The 16,923-nt window shown below is 39.1% G+C and overlaps 1 protein-coding gene across 3 annotated transcripts; it reads left to right on the top strand.

Moving 5' to 3' along the window:
* The first annotated feature begins 1,421 nt into the window (after positions 1 to 1,421).
* LOC130921277 (zinc finger protein 771-like) lies at positions 1,422 to 16,404 on the top strand. Of its 3 annotated transcripts, XM_057844985.1 has the most exons (4): positions 1,430 to 1,584; positions 9,890 to 10,093; positions 14,005 to 14,259; positions 16,314 to 16,404. In XM_057844985.1, the coding sequence occupies exons 2-4, from the start codon at positions 9,907 to 9,909 to the stop codon at positions 16,328 to 16,330; spliced, it is 459 nt and encodes a 152-aa protein (XP_057700968.1). In that variant the 5' UTR covers positions 1,430 to 1,584; positions 9,890 to 9,906; the 3' UTR covers positions 16,331 to 16,404. The 3 variants fall into 3 exon arrangements, with proteins under 3 accessions (XP_057700959.1, XP_057700950.1, XP_057700968.1); XM_057844976.1 differs by lacking the exon at positions 16,314 to 16,404 and having other exon boundaries at positions 1,422 to 1,584; positions 9,934 to 10,093; positions 14,005 to 15,355; XM_057844967.1 differs by lacking the exon at positions 16,314 to 16,404 and having other exon boundaries at positions 1,425 to 1,584; positions 14,005 to 15,355.
* The last annotated feature ends 519 nt before the right edge of the window (positions 16,405 to 16,923 follow it).

Raw genomic sequence — 16,923 nt, 5'->3', positions numbered from 1 at the left:
CTAGCTCTATATTTCCTCAAAACCGTCCCCCTGCCTTCCACCTTTCTTTCTCACCGTTTACAAGACATCAATTAACGGCTCTCCTCAAACCTCTGAAATTGCGTAAAATCAGAAGTCCTTCTAGTCTCCACCTCACTCCCTAAATACAATAACTTCTCTATGTCCATCAATATATTATTCATCACTCCCTCATACGTTTGTAACGAGAGTTGTCCTATATTATCGGGAAGCCAATAATATTGTCCAATAAAACCATTTAAAAATTATATGTCAGCTCATTACGACTAGCGAGCGCTAAATGGACCAGCTAACGTCTGCAGCCGGTGTATTATAGCAGTTCTTGACACCTCATTGTTGTTTGTGCCTTATCTAAGCATTGTAAGTAATTTTCTTCCTTTGTTTTATATTCAAGAGCATTGTGTAGTATATTTGAGATGTGTATATTTTGTTTTGTTTGAATTTGTGGTAAAATGTGGTTACGTTATTTCATTCCTTGCAAGCTGTACTACCAGTTGCTATTGAAACTGCCACATGGTGTAAACTTTGCTTTATTTTGTGAATTTATTTTATATTATTGACACAAAACTTTGTTGTTTTTAGTTTGACGAAAAATCTGTGCTCTTGTCAAGAGAAAGATAACCACAGTAAAGCTGACTCATCTTTATTTCAGCCTCTGACTTCTCTTTAGAACCTGATCTGTTCGCTATCTGTCGATTTGTGTACCTGCACACACATTGAAGACCAAATACGTGCTTTAATAGCACTTGCACTTGATCAAACCTCAAACCAAATCTATATACAGATGAACTGTCCCGAGCAAATCAGGTAGTCTCACTCTCGCTCCCTCCTTCCCAGTCCCTGCTCTTTGTTTGTCAGGCCGTGCACTGGAGGTGCTTTTTAAAGTCAACGATATTGACAGATGTTTGTGTCTGATCTTGCCAGAGTCACGAACTTCAAATGCGTTGCATGCGTTGATCATCATTTAACTTTTTAAACTACGGCAACTCATTGTAAGTGAGCAGTGTAGTGGAGTGAGTGGAGTCACTCAATGAAGCATTTACTAAAGCTAAACATTTTTCTACTACAGTACTTTATTCTTGTTTAAGAAGGATTCGGTGGGACAGTAACATGTTTAAAAGTTATCATAATTATTACATTTGAAGTGCTTAAAAACTTCTAGTATTCTTTTTTATTACACTTTGGGGAAAACATGTCTTATATGTATCTCGTTCCAATGCAAAACCTGAATAAAGACATTGAACACAAAAAAAAAAAAAAAAAAATGGGGGAGGAGGGGGTGTTCCACTACTTCGCGGTTTTTCACTTATCGCGGCAGGGTTTGGTCCCCATTAACCGCGAAAAACGAGGGATCACTATTTCGGGAGAAGAATATTGGGGAGGCCAGTAGTGATGGTCACCGCTTCAACCTATTACACTGAAGTTCCAGTGCCTGAACGTTTCTACTTCCGGTTCACCTGACGAAACGCCTATGTAGTGTGTACCCGAGCACCCGAGACTTGCAGTTCTTTCGTGTGTTCTTCAAACCAAACGCGGTCCTTCAAAGCATTCGTATCGGATAAATAAGTAAGTGCTTCGTGGACTAAAACGTCCCAACTTAAAGCTTTGTGGAAGTCGTTTGGTTTTATGTTGATGCGTCACAGTTTTTTGTTTTTTTTTAAACTTAGCTCGCTAGCCAAGATACTATACGCATTTCGTTGGTTTTGCATGACGCCAGTTCCGATTTCTATTTGTATTATGAGGGTCGGGAGGGATCGCCATCTTGGCCATGGATTTAATTACCATTTAATTTTAGGAGGTAGGAAGACGAATTGCATTCTACTTTCGTTAATGAGCCTTTTCTGTCACTTTTATTTTTTAATGGATTTGTGTCAAAAATATGGTGTGCTATCGTTTGAAAGTCACCTGTTTTTTGTTGTTGTTTTTTTTTTTTTACATTTTATTTTAAAATGCATCGATTTCGTGCACTTTGGGAGAAAAATGAAGAAAATGTGTTCAGACTGTGACTGTCTGACTTGGGGTGCTCAAAGTACTGCAAGGCTGAACTGGAGTAGATCAACCTAAATAAACAAATGAACGAATTAATTTTTTAAAAGCAAGTTTTATGTATCCAATTGATTATAATAGCACCAATCCCGTGTCTATAAAATGACTTCATTGTTTATGCCATAATTAATCTTGCCACACAAATAATAAATTTCAATGAAAAAACAATAAACATTTCAAGACAAATCCTGTATACATAACCTTCAATGGAAAGAATTAACCAGAAAACAAAGCAATATATAAATAATTTAAAAAAATAATCATATCAATTTAACTACCTAAACTTTAAAGTAGTAAAACCTTTCATTTTATTAATATATTTTTATATTTCTTCTGAATTAATATTTCTGCTGCATGTGCATATGTTGTTTTACAGCTAAAATATTTTTTTCGTAGGAGAGTGATAGTAAGACTAGCTATACTGTAACTTGACACGAATGCAAAACGGGTACATGGACTAGCTGGCACTAACCCTTTAATTTGTCATTTATTTCATTTAAAATGTACAGTGCCTAGCAAAAGTATTCGGCCCCCTTGAATCTTGCAACCTTTCGCCACATTTCAGGCTTCAAACATAAAGACATGAAATTTAATTTTTTTGTCAAGAATCAACAACAAGTGGGACACAATCGTGAAGTGGAACAACATTTATTGGATAATTTAAACTTTTTTAACAAATAAAAAACTGAAAAGTGGGGCGTGCAATATTATTCGGCCCCTTTACTTTCAGTGCAGCAAACTCACTCCAGAAGTTCAGTGAGGATCTCTGAATGATCCAATGTTGTCCTAAATGACCGATGATGATAAATAGAATCCCCCTGTGTGTAATCAAGTCTCCGTATAAATGCACCTGCTCTGTGATAGTTTCAGGGTTCTGTTTGAGGTGCAGAGAGCATTATGAAAACCAAGGAACACACCAAGCAGGTCCGAGATACTGTTGTGGAGAAGTTTAAAGCCGGATTTGGATACAAAAAGATTTCCCAAGCTTTAAACATCTCAAGGAGCACTGTGCAAGCCATCATATTGAAATGGAAGGAGCATCAGACCACTGCAAATCTACCAAGACCCGACCGTCCTTCCAAACTTTCTTCTCAAACAAGGAGAAAACTGATCAGAGATGCAGCCAAGAGGCCCATGAGCACTCTGGATGAACTGCAGAGATCTACAGCTGAGGTGGGAGAGTCTGTCCATAGGACAACAATCAGTCGTACACTGCACAAATCTGGCCTTTATGGAAGAGTGGCAAGAAGAAAGCCATTTCTCAAAGATATCCATAAAAAGTCTCGTTTAAAGTTTGCCACAAGCCACCTGGGAGACACACCAAACATGTGGAAGAAGGTGCTCTGGTCAGATGAAACCAAAATTGAACTTTTTGGACACAATGCAAAACGATATGTTTGGTGTAAAAGCAACACAGCTCATCACCCTGAACACACCATCCCCACTGTCAAACATGGTGGTGGCAGCATCATGGTTTGGGCCTGCTTTTCTTCAGCAGGGACAGGGAAGATGGTTAAAATTGACGGGAAGATGGATGCAGCCAAATACAGGAACATTCTGGAAGAAAACCTGTTGGTACCTGCACAAGACCTGAGACTGGGACGGAGATTTATCTTCCAACAGGACAATGATCCGAAACATAAAGCCAAATCTACAATGGAATGGTTCAAAAATAAACATATCCAGGTGTTAGAATGGCCAAGTCAAAGTCCAGACCTGAATCCAATCGAGAATCTGTGGAAAGAGCTGAAGACTGTGTTCACAAACACTCTCCATCCAACCTCACTGAGCTCGAGCTGTTTTGCAAGGAAGAATGGGCAAGAATGTCAGTCTCTCGATGTGCAAAACTGATAGAAACATACCCCAAGCGACTTGCAGCTGTAATTGGAGCAAAAGGTGACGCTACAAAGTATTAACGCAAGGGGGCTGAATAATATTGCACGCCCCACTTTTCAGTTTTTTATTTGTTAAAAAAGTTTAAATTATCCAATAAATTTTGTTCCACTTCACGATTGTGTCCCACTTGTTGTTGATTCTTGACAAAAATTAAAATTTTATATCTTTATGTTTGAAGCCTGAAATGTGGCAAAAGGTTGCAAGATTCAAGGGGGCCGAATACTTTTGCAAGGCACTGTAGCTACCTAGTGGACTACAATTGCCAGTAGACCGAGCAAGTAACCATCTTCATCCCTAATTACTTGTTGACTGGCACGGCCAGACAGTTCTCCCTGTATTTTTCAAACACTGAGAGAATAGCGGTGAGTCTGGAGTACCAGACTAACTTACTTGCCCGACGCTTGTCTGGGGAACTTCCACCAGCTTATCATTACCCCCTCCCTCTTTTTTCTCTCTCCCTGCACCGGCTGCACGTCAGAGCGGCTGCCGCTCCCACTCTCACCATGCCGGGGGCTGTTGTTACCCGATGTGGCCATTGCAGCCAGACTGCTGCATGCAAAAATATGTCAACTTATGACATTTTAATGCTTCGCTCTCCAGTTTCTTTCATTTTTTTCTCCCTAACCTTCCCCGCAGCATCCTTCTTGATGACGGCCACCACCATCCATATTATGCATTAACGCTCGTCACTATTTTGCTTCCACAAGGAACCAATGAAGACTACTCTGTGCTTTCTTCGTTCTTCTATCAGATTGGGGGTGAACAGCCAGGCGCATTGCTGCCACCTGTCGGATTGGATGCGAATTGTAGATAATCAGAGGATAGGGGGGATAAAAACAGTGATGTACAATGAATGGTGGCCGCCGGCCGTCCAGGGCACTGGCCGTTCTGTGATCCTCCAGAACCCACAGATTACCAGTCCGCCCCTGCTCTTGGGTCGTCTTCTATGGCATATTGAAGATTCAGGATCCTTTTGCCAATATACTATCTCTCTGGGCATTCTCAAATCATGTCAGTTTGGCCTCTCTGACTTTACAGTTGTGGTCAAAAGTTTACATACACTTGTGAAGAACATAATGTCATGGCTCTCTTGAGTTTCCAGTTATTTCTAAAACTCTGATTTTTCTCTGTTAGAGTGATTGGAACAGATACTTCTTTGTCACAAAAAACATTCATGAAGTTTGGTTCTTTTATAACCTTATTATGGGTGAACAGAAAAAAATTGATAAAATCTGCTGGGTCAAAAATATACATACAGCAACGCTAATACAGTGCCTTGCAAAAGTATTCGGCCCCCTTGAACCTTGCAACCTTTCGCCACATTTCAGGCTTCAAACATAAAGATATAAAATTTACATTTTTTGTCAAGAATCAACAACAAGTGGGACACAATCGTGAAGTGGAACAAAATGTATTGGATAATTGAAACATTTTTAACAAATAAAAAACTGAAAAGTGGGGCGTGCAATATTATTCAGCCCCCTTGCGTTAATACTTTGTAGCGCCACCTTTTGCTCCAATTACAGCTGCAAGTTGCTTTGGGTATGTTTCTATCAGTTTTGCACATCGAGAGACTGACATTCTTGCCGATTCTTCCTTGCAAGGCAAGGCAAGGCAAATTTATTTATATAGCACAATTCAACACAAGGCAATTCAAAGTGCTTTACATCACATGAAGATCATAAAAATCACATTTAAATCAACACAACGTAGAAACGAAGACAAAAGATCGCATTTAATCACAGAATAAAAATAAATAAATAAAATAAAAATAAAACAAAAACTACTACAAATAATAATAATTGAAATCAGCAATGGAGATAAAAACAAGAGGAATAGAAAGCAGGTAGATTGAAATATATAGACAGTTATAGATATGCAGTGCTAAACAAAAGCGTTTTTAGCCCTGATTTAAAAGAGCTAACAGTTTGAGCATACTTCAGACGTTCGGGTAACTTGTTCCAGAGGTGAGGAGCATAATAACTAAATGCTGCCTCACCCTGCTTGGTTCTTGTTCTTGGAACATGCAGAAGACCGGTTCCAGACGACCTTAGGGGTCTAGATGTCTCATAGGACTCTAACAAGTCAAGCATGTATTTTGGTCCAAGGCCATTAAGTGTTTTGTAGACGAGCAGTAGTATTTTATAGTCTATCCTTTGACTTACTGGAAGCCAGTGTAGCGATTTCAAAACTGGTGTAATGTGGTCCAGCTTCCTTGTATTTGTGAGGACTCTGGCTGCAGCATTCTGTACCAGCTGCAACTTCCTGACTGATTTTTTATCAAGACCTGTAAATATACCGTTGCAATAGTCCAATCTGCTGAAAATGAATGCATGCATAAGTTTTTCCATGTCTTGTTGAGTCAGAAGCCCCTTAATTCTGGTTATATTTTTTAGGTGGTAATAAGCGGATTTAGTGACGGACTTTAAATGGCTATCAAATTTTAGGTCTGAGTCAATAATTACGCCAAGGTTTCTGACTTGATTTGTAGCTGTAAGTGACATTGTGCTAAGTTGGCTGCTTATCTTTGACCTTTCCTTTTTTGGCCCAAAAATGATCACCTCTGTCTTCTGCACATTTAACTGGAGAAAATTCTGGCACATCCATTCATTGATTTGATGAATGCATTTGCTCAGGGTGACTAAGGGACTATAATCATGTGGGGACACAGAAATGTACAGTTGTGTGTCATCTGCATAGGCGTGATAGGAGATGTCATACTGTTCCATTATCTGAGCTAACGGAAGCATATAGATGTTAAATAAGAGTGGTCCAAGAATTGACCCTTGAGGGACTCCACACGTGAATTTGGTTCGTTCTGACTGATGGTTTCCGATTGACACAAAGAAATCCCTATCATGTAGATAGGATGTGAACCACTGAAGAATAGTGTCAGTAAGCCCTACCCACTGTTCCAATCTGCTGAGTAGTATGTTGTGATCAACCGTGTCAAATGCGGCGCTGAGATCCAATAGTAGCAGAACAGATGATTTGCCTGCATCGGTATTCCGACGAATATCATTTAGGACTTTGATAAGCACAGTCTCGGTGCTGTGTTGTGGTCGAAATCCAGACTGAAATGAGTTAAAAAGATTGTTTTGCATCATATAATTCTGGATTTGTTCGAACACAACCCTTTCGATAATTTTCCCCAGGAATGTCAGATTTGATATTGGCCTGTAATTACTAATGGTTGAGGCATCCAGATTAGGTTTTTTTAGGAGAGGTTTTATTACTGCAGTTTTTAAAGTCTGAGGAAACTCTCCTGTTTGGAGAGAAGTATTTATAATCCGAAGTATGTCTGGGGCTATGCAATGAAAAACAGTTGCAAAACAGCTTGAGCTCAGTGAGGTTGGATGGAGAGTGTTTGTGAACAGCAGTCTTCAGCTCTTTCCACAGATTCTCAATTGGATTCAGGTCTGGACTTTGACTTGGCCATTCTAACACCTGGATACGTTTATTTTTGAACCATTCCATTGTAGATTTGGCTTTATGTTTCGGATCATTGTCCTGTTGGAAGATAAATCTCCGTCCCAGTCTCAGGTCTTGTGCAGATACCAACAGGTTTTCTTCCAGAATGTTCCTGTATTTGGCTGCATCCATCTTCCTGTCAATTTTAACCATCTTCCCTGTCCCTGCTGAAGAAAAGCAGGCCCAAACCATGATGCTGCCACCACCATGTTTGACAGTGGGGATGGTGTGTTCAGGGTGATGAGCTGTGTTGCTTTTTCTGACAAGAGCACCTTCTTCCACATGTTTGGTGTGTCTCCCAGGTGGCTTGTGGCAAACTTTAAACGAGACTTTTTATGGATATCTTTGAGAAATGGCTTTCTTCTTGCCACTCTTCCATAAAGGCCAGATTTGTGCAGTGTACATTGTTGTCCTAAGGACAGACTCTCCCACCTCAGCTGTAGCTCTCTGCAGTTCATCCAGAGTGATCATGGGCCTCTTGGCTGCATCTCTGATCAGTTTTCTCCTTGTTTGAGAAGAAAGTTTGGAAGGACGGCCGGGTCTTGGTAGATTTGCAGTGGTCTGATGCTCCTTCCATTTCAATATGATGGCTTGCACAGTGCTCCTTGAGATGTTTAAAGCTTGAGAAATCTTTTTGTATCCAAATCCGGCTTTAAACTTCTCCACAACAGTATCTCGGACCTGCCTGGTGTGTTCCTTGGTTTTCATAATGCTCTCTGCACTCTAAACAGAACCCTGAGACTATCACAGAGCAGGTGCATTTATACCGAGACTTGATTACACACAGATGGATTCTATTTATCATCATCGGTCATTTAGGACAACATTGGATCATTCAGAGATCCTCACTGAACTTCTGGAGTGAGTTTGCTGCACTGAAAGTAAAGGGGCCGAATAATATTGCACGCCCCACTTTTCAGTTTTTTATTTGTTAAAAAAGTTTAAATCATCCAATAAATGTTGTTCCACTTCACGATTGTGTCCCACTTGTTGTTGATTCTTGACAAAAAAATTAAATTTCATATCTTTATGTTTGAAGCCTGAAACGTGGCGAAAGGTTGCAAGATTCAAGGGGGCCGAATACTTTTGCAAGGCACTGTATTTGGTAACATGTCCCTTGGCCATTTTCACTTCAATTAGGCGCTTTTGGTAGCCATCCACAAGCTTCTGGCAAGCTTCTGGTTGAATCTTTGACCACTCCTCTTGACAGAATTGGTGCAGTTCAGTTAAATTTGATGGCTTTCTGACATGGACTTGTTTCTTCAGCATTGTCAACAAGTTCTCAATGGGACTTTGGGAAGGCCATTCGAAAACCTTAATTCTAGCCTGATTTAGCCATTCCATTACCACTTTTGATGTGTGTTTGGGGTCATTGTCCTGTTGGAACACCCAATTGCGCCCAAGACCCAATCTTCGGGCTGATGACGTTAGGTTATCTTGAAGAATTTGAATGTAATCCTCCTCCTTCATTATCCCATTTACTCTCTGTAAAGCACCAGTTCCATTGGTAGCAAAACAGCCCCACAGCATAATACTACCACCACCGTGCTTGACGGTAGGCATGGTGTACTTGGGGTTAAAGGCCTCACCTTTTCTACTCCAAACATATTGCTGGGCATTGTGGCCAAACAGCTCGATTTTTTGTTTCGTCTGACCACAGAACTTTCCTCCAGAAGGTCTTATCTTTGTCCATGTGATCAGCAGCAAACTTCAGTCGAGCCTTAAGGTGCCGCTTTTGGAGCAAGGGCTTCCTTCTTGCACAGCAGCCTCTCAGTCCGTGGAGGTGCAAAACACGCTTGACTGTGGACACTGACGCCTGTGTTCCAGCAGCTTCTAATTCTTGGCAGATCTGCTTTTTGGTGATTCTCGGTTGAATCTTCACCCTCCTGACCAATTTTCTCTCAGCAACAGGTGATAGCTTGCGTTTTCTTCCTGATCGTGGCAGTGGCAAAACAGTGCCATGCACTTTATACTTACAAACAATTGTTTGCACTGTTGCTCTTGGGACCTGCAGCTGCTTTGAAATGGCTCCAAGTGACTTTCCTAACTTGTTCAAGTCAATGATTGTTCAAGTCAATAAACACTCACAGGAAATTGCTTATTCGTGTTGCTGTATGTATATTTTTGACCCAGCAGATTTGATCACTTTTTCTGTTAACCCATAATAAAGTCATAAAAGAACCAAACTTCATGAATGTTTTTTGTGACAAAGAAGTATCTGTTCCAATCACTCTATCAGAGAAAAATCAGAGTCACTAGTTTCTTTGCTTAGTTTTTTATGTTTCTTTACCAAAATCCAAATAAAACTAAGCCTAACAGGTAACCACTAATTTAAAAAATACATTCCAATAATATTGACTGCCATTGATATCCAATCCATTTGAAGTGGGAGGTTTGGCAGGGAATGAACAAACTTTGGCAAATCACATGATTTTTTTTTTCATCGTGTGTCCCATAGATGTCACTGAGGATCTAATGTGCAATCCCACCCACATTATACAGGACGAAAAGTCAACTATGCCGTACATAAAACAGGAGGCGGAGCCAGAGACCCCCAGCATTAAAGAAGAAGAACAGGAAGATGAAATCACTAAGTCTCCAATGACGGTTGGTGTGAAGAGTGAAGAAGATGACAGCTCATTTCATCACTTGAAACTAAAAGGTGTGGGCAATCGCAACCGAACGGCCTCTTAGCTCCATTCTTCTGACATCGACACTGATAAGGATGTTGTTGATTTTGGCTAAAATGCTTTGAAATCCTTAAACAAGTCCTCATTAAAAAAGAGAACAAACTGTGCGTGGGTGGGAAACCTTACGCCTGCTCATTTTGTGATAAAAGATTTTGTCTGAAGCATCAGTGAACAAGACAAACGCATACACACGAGAGATCAACCGATATGGGTTTTTCAGGACCGATACCGATTATTATTAGTTAGAGGGGCCGATAAGTGATTTTTGGAGCCGATATTCATTTGCATTAAAAGTGTAAAAATTGGCATTAAAATTTGAAGAATAGAAACACTCAACATCATTTAAATGCCTAACCAATGTTTTTTGAATAGCACAAATTGAGAATAACAGTCCTAGAGGTGCTTAAATTTCTTAAACTCAGAAAAATCTCTTGTAAAGTTGTATAAAAGGTTGCTGCACCCTGACATGTTTCTACAGAAAATACTATACAACAAAAATACAGGGAGCTCTCAGGCTCAGCAGCACCTCTTGTAAAGATAAATAAAAACTTCGATAATAGCTCCCTAGAATTTTTCACATTAAATAAAATAACATTTCAATATAACTGAAATCATTTAACTTTGTTTTGACTTCAAACAAAAACAAAAAACTAGTGCAGGAGACAGCCGGCAGGAGAGCGAGGCGGGGCTCCATCTGAACCAAAATAACCCAGTTTTAAATTATTTTTTTCTAGAGCTGTCAAAATGATCGCGTTAACGTGCGGTAATTAATTTTTAAAATTTAATCACGTTAAAATATTTGACACATTTGACGCACATGCCCTGCTCAAACAGATTAAAATGACAGCACAGTGTCATGTCCATTTGTTACTTGTGTTTTTTTTGGTGTTTTGTCACCCTCTGCTGGTGCTTGGGTGCGACTGATTTTATGGGTTTCAGCACCATGAGCATTGTGTAATTATTGACATCAACAATGGCAAGCTACTAGTTTATTTTTTGTTTGAAAATTTTACAAATTTTATTAAAACGAAAACATTGAGAGGGGTTTTAATATAAAATTTCTATAACTTGTACTAAGATTTATCTTTTAAGAACTACAACTCTTTCTATCCATGGATCGCTTTAACAGAATGTTAATAATGTTAATGCCATTTTGCTGATTTATTGTTATAATAAACAAATACAGTCCTTATGTACCGTATGTTGAATGTATATATCCGTCTTGTGTCTTATCTTTTCATTCCAACAATAATTTACAGAAAAATATGGCATATTTTATAGATGGTTTGAATTGCGATTAATTACGATTAATTAATTTTTAAGCTGTGATTGACTCGATTAAAAATTGTAATCGTTTGACAGCCCTAATTTTTTCATATCAGCCAGTCAATTACAAAAAAAAAAAAAACAAAAAAAACAGGCGATACCAATATACGTCAAATTTCCAAATATCGGCACCGATCATCGTTCTATCTCTGATACACACACTGTAGAAAAACATTTTGCTTACACACTTCGAGAAAAAAAGATTTTATTACTGTAGATACACAATACGCATATCGTTGCTTTCTCGTGATGGCAGTTCTGATTTCTATTAGTTTTATGGGGGTCGGAGGGATCGCCATCTTGGCCATTAGTGAATATATTTAATTATAGATGCTTCTCACGGAGGCTGAGAAAGGAGGACGCGTTCTACTTCCATTAGTGAGCCTTTTCTATTACCTTTTTTGAATGGATTTGTGTTGGTGTGCTATCATTTTAAAGTCGGTGTAGTATTTCATAGCAATTTTAAAGGGAACCACGTATAAAAAAGACATGTACTTCTTAAAAGATAAATGTTAGTATGAATTATTAAAAACTTGATATTAAAACCCCTCTTAATGTTTTCGTTTTAATAAAATTTGTAAAATTAGTTTAGCTAGTAGGTCGCCATTGTTGTGGACGACGCAATGCACTCTGGGTGATGACGTCCCTGTGCAACGCTGCCAGGCTACCACAGTGTCACTCTTTAGCTACATAAACATGTCGTCGGTTCTGCCCTTCCAATTTTTAACCTGAGCAGAAAAGTGATGAGCAGGACAGCACTGTCAATATTTCACAAAACGAGAAGCAAAATTAATTGAATGAAGGTCTCTAGCGGGATTCCCACCCGCGTTTCCTGTGCGACACACGACCGCGTAGAACGCAGGACTATATTTCCGCTTGATGTTAGTCATGATTTTCCTCATAAAACAATCGCAAACCATTTGCGTTGGTTGTCCGTGCAGTTAGACCAGAAAGGAAAACGCAACTGATAAGAAAGTGCGACTGGCTTGACCACGGAATTAGGAAACGCGGCTCACTTCAGACAGCAAGCAGACAACAATAACATGCGAATTGTGTGAAACGGTTTATTAAACACAGAAAAGAGCACGCGATTACGAAAAGGGAGACACAAAATGGGTCCGTGACAGTAGGTCGAGATCAAAAACTACAAAAAAACCCCGAGGGAAAACCGCGGTGAGAGGCAGACAAGGAAAAAAACAAGGCAATAATGCAACTAGAAACAAAAGAATGTCCAAACTGTCAAATGGCAGCAAGTCAGTATCTCGGCAAGCCGCCTAGGATGGGTTTAAAGACACTGCTGATGAGCTGGAATGGATGCAGGTACGACGTCGGGAACTCATTCCACAGCTCTGTGATAAAACAATCTCCTCCAGCAGAATGTGACAAAATTATGCCAGCCGTCTTACTAGCTTCGCTTGCTAGCTAGCACAGCTTTTCTCTCGGTCTAGCCCAACTGCTTCATCACCCCCAGTGTGCATTGCGCGCGTCAAACATGTCGCTCTCCATAGATCAAAACTAGGGCTGTCAAACGATTAAAATTTTTAATCGAGTTAATTACAGCTTGAAAATTGATTAATCGTAATTAATCGCAATTTAAACCATCTATGAAATATGCCATATTTTTCTGTAAATTATTGTTGGAATGGAAAGATGGACACAGGACGGATATATACATTCAACATACGGTAAATAAGTACTGTATTTGTTTATTATAACAATAAATCAACAAGATGGCATTAACATTATTAACATTCTGTTAAAGCGATCCATGGATAGAAAGACTTGTAGTTCTTAAAAGATAAATGTTACTACAAGTTATAGAAATTTTATATTAAAACCCCTCTTAATGTTTTCGTTTTAATAAAATTTGTAAAATTTTCAATTAAAAAAATAAACTAGTAGCCCGCCATTGTTGATGTCAATAATTACTTACACAACGCTCATGGGTGCTGAAGCCTATAAAATCAGTCGCACCCAAGCACCAGCAGAGGGCGATAAAACTCCGAAAAACACAACAAGTACACATTTCACTTTGCTGTCATTTTAATCTGTTTGAGCGGGGCATTTGTGCGTTAATTGCGTCAAATATTTTAACGTGATTATATTTTTAAAAACTCATGATCGCCCGTTAACGCGATAATTTTGACAGCCCAAATCAAAACATGTACTAAACATTGAAGACTTTTAAATCAATGCCAATAATGTATGTGTTTCTAATAACAACTTTTAGTAAAAAAGACCAATTGTGGCTTACAAGTCTTTAAGTCCGAGGTTCCCTTTTAATAAAAATGACCATGAATACAAAGGTAGGATTAAGAATGTTCAAGTGAAGCAAAGCTATAGTAGTAACACAAAGTCAACACGTCCATATTGTCACTAGGTTTGTTGAACAAAACCCAAATAATTCTGAGCCTGACAGGTAATGACCAATTTAAAACATAGTGTACCTGTGTTTGGCTGCTATTGATGTCCAATGTATTTGAAGTCGGATGATTGACAGGGAATGAACGAACTTCGGCAAATCACGTCATTTTTTTTCTCATCATGTGTCCCGTAGACATCCCTGGAGAGCTTCACCCTGAAATGTACGATCCCACCCACGTGATACAGGAGGAAAAGTCGGAGATGCTGTATGTCAAACAGGAGGGGGAGCTAGACATCTTCTACGTGAAAGAAGAAGAACAGGAAGAGAAAATCACCACATTTCCATTGACTGTCATTGTGAAGAGTGACGAAGATGAAGGTCCTAGCAAAGAGACTGGTGCATTGACTCTTTTGAGCGACGGCTCATTTTATCACCTGAAACCAAACGGTGAGGGGCGATTGCAACCAGACTGCCTCTTAGCTCCACTCTCGGACAGCGACGACATAACATCACACTCATCGGACACTGACACTAATGAGGAGGAGGTTAACTTGGACCAAAATTCTTCGAAATCCTTAAACAAGTCATCACTGATAAGAGAGACCAAAGAGTGCGTGGATGGGAAACCTTTCGCCTGCTCATTTTGCGATAAAAGATTTTCTCAGAAGAAAATGTTAACAAGACACATGCCAAAACACACTGGAGAAAAGTCCTTTGCCTGCACGCTTTGCGATAAAAGATTTTCTTGGAAGAATAATTTAAAAATACATAAGCGTACACACACTGGAGAAAAACCTTTTGCCTGCACCTATTGTGGTAAAAGATTTAGTCGGAAACAACAGTTAACGGCACACACGAGAATACACACTGGAGAAAAGCCTTTTGCTTGTACGCTTTGCGAAAAAAGATTTTCTCAGGAGTCTACTTTAAAAATGCACAAGCATACACACACTGGAGAAAAGTCTTTTCCCTGCACGCTTTGCGATAAAAGATTGTCTTCGAAGAGTAATTTAAAAATACATAAGCGTACACACACCGGAGAAAAGCCTTTTTCCTGCACACTTTGCGAAAAAAGATTTTCTTGGAAGCATCACTTAACAAGACACTCACTTACACACACTGGAGAGAAGCCTTTTCCCTGCACAGATTGTGGTAAAAGATTTGCCCAGAAGAAAGATTTAGACAAACACAAAAGAACACACACTGGAAAGGAGCCTCATTTTGATATAGAAGCTTTTGTCGAAAGCGCCAGTTAACATCACACACGGGTACACACACTGGAGGAAAAACTTTTATCTGCACGTGTTGTGTTAATAAAATCCACTTGCAAGGGACATTTTCGAATTACATTCCTTTCAATTACAGTGTGTTCAGAGGTGAAAGTGGTTCTTAACTGGGCTTTGATTGAACCCCAGGGGTTCGGTGAAGGTTAAGAAACACACAGCCCTAATTTGTATGCTGATTAAATCTAGGCAAAGTGGCGTTTTAGACCAGGTATTGGACTGGTTTTGCCTCAATTTACAGGCTTTATTCCATTTCTTTTAACTGCTGGCCATATGCGGAGGTTAAGGGGGGAGGGGGGGCTCGTGGCTGAAAAGTGTCATTCCATATAATTGACTTTCTTTTACATGATTTTAAAATTAAGAGTTTTCTGGTAAAATATTGCGTATAAAAGTTGTAAAGCAATAAGACAACAAAAATGAATGAAATGCACAAAAAAAGATATAATGGGTCAAAATTATTTTTCAAACAGATCATGTGACAAGCACCTTAGACGGTCATTTGCTTTGCTTAGCCAAAGCCATCCGAGGATCGAAGAGCAGGGGTGAGAGTGGTTAGAATTTCTTGCCGGAACTCCACGACGTGAAGGTCGCCACGGAGCCAGAAATGTTATTTTTTTTATTTGGGTGGGGGGGGCTCAAACCTCCTAAACTACTGAAATGCAAAGAAAACTGTTTTTAGCACCGTTATTTCATTTTTCATTTATTTTCATTCAAAATTGTATTTTTTCAATGACAAAAGTTAACAAAAACAGCAATAACCCCAACCTCCATCTCCTAATTTTTATTTTCCCTCATTTCCTCACATACTAAATGTCAAATCTCAATTTTAACTACTTAAGAACATAGGATATATATTAAAATTGAAGTTAATGTAAACATTTCCTTTTTTTATAATATATGTAGCATACATTCAGAAAAATAAATACAAATGACTTATATTATTCAGAGTGAAATGGAATATATTTTGAAGATTGCGCAAATATTAGTTATAAGGAAATGAATAAGTAGCCTAACATAAATGAGCAAATATAAGTCCAAAGTGCACATTGACAGCTAAGATGTTCTGAACCTCCCCATCAGAGCAAATAAAACTAAATATGATAAATAAGCCTCCACAACTCTTTCGTTGCACTTAAAGATTTGATCCATTTTATGTTGCATTGCCCTTTCTTTGTCAATCAACATGCTTTTTTTTTTTTTTTTTTTTTGCTGTTCCAGAAAACATGCACATTTGAACCAATGACAGCTAACCATCTCTGCTGATCACATGTCAGTATGTCAACCAATTGAACGGATGAATGAGTCCAGGTGTTTTGCTTTGCTGCGGGCATTCGCACATTGACGTGACTCATCATCGTCAGTCTCACATAACTGCAGCAGCTGGGGAAACCTCCCTGCCGTCCGTGGAATGAAATAAAAAATATTGGTGGAAACTGATTACGCTATGCAAATATTTTATTATGCTTGTTGTTAACACTTGTGTATGAAAATCTAATGTTGGAAGATTGTTTTCTTATTGGAGATGAAATGCATGTGTGGCAGCTTAGCATTTTTTTTAACATAGTGTTTTGACAGTTGCCGTCATATTTTCGGAATCAAAGCACCGTGTATCGGACAGCATTCCAGCCCTGAATCTTGTACCGTAACTGCGTTCTGGCTCTGAATCTTATACCAGAACTGCGTTCCTGACCGTTCTGGCCCACTTTCACCCCTGCCGAAGAGGCAAGATGGATATACAAATTAGAATCAATAAGAGGATCGATAAAGTATCGAATCATTAAGCAATATCCATAATGGAATCGGAATCTTAAAAATCGTATCAATTCCC

This window comes from Corythoichthys intestinalis, chromosome 1 (assembly GCF_030265065.1).
Source record: "Corythoichthys intestinalis isolate RoL2023-P3 chromosome 1, ASM3026506v1, whole genome shotgun sequence".
Taxonomy (NCBI): domain Eukaryota; kingdom Metazoa; phylum Chordata; class Actinopteri; order Syngnathiformes; family Syngnathidae; genus Corythoichthys; species Corythoichthys intestinalis.
Note: the sequence above shows the minus strand (reverse complement) of the source record. Positions and strands in the feature narration are given on the sequence as shown.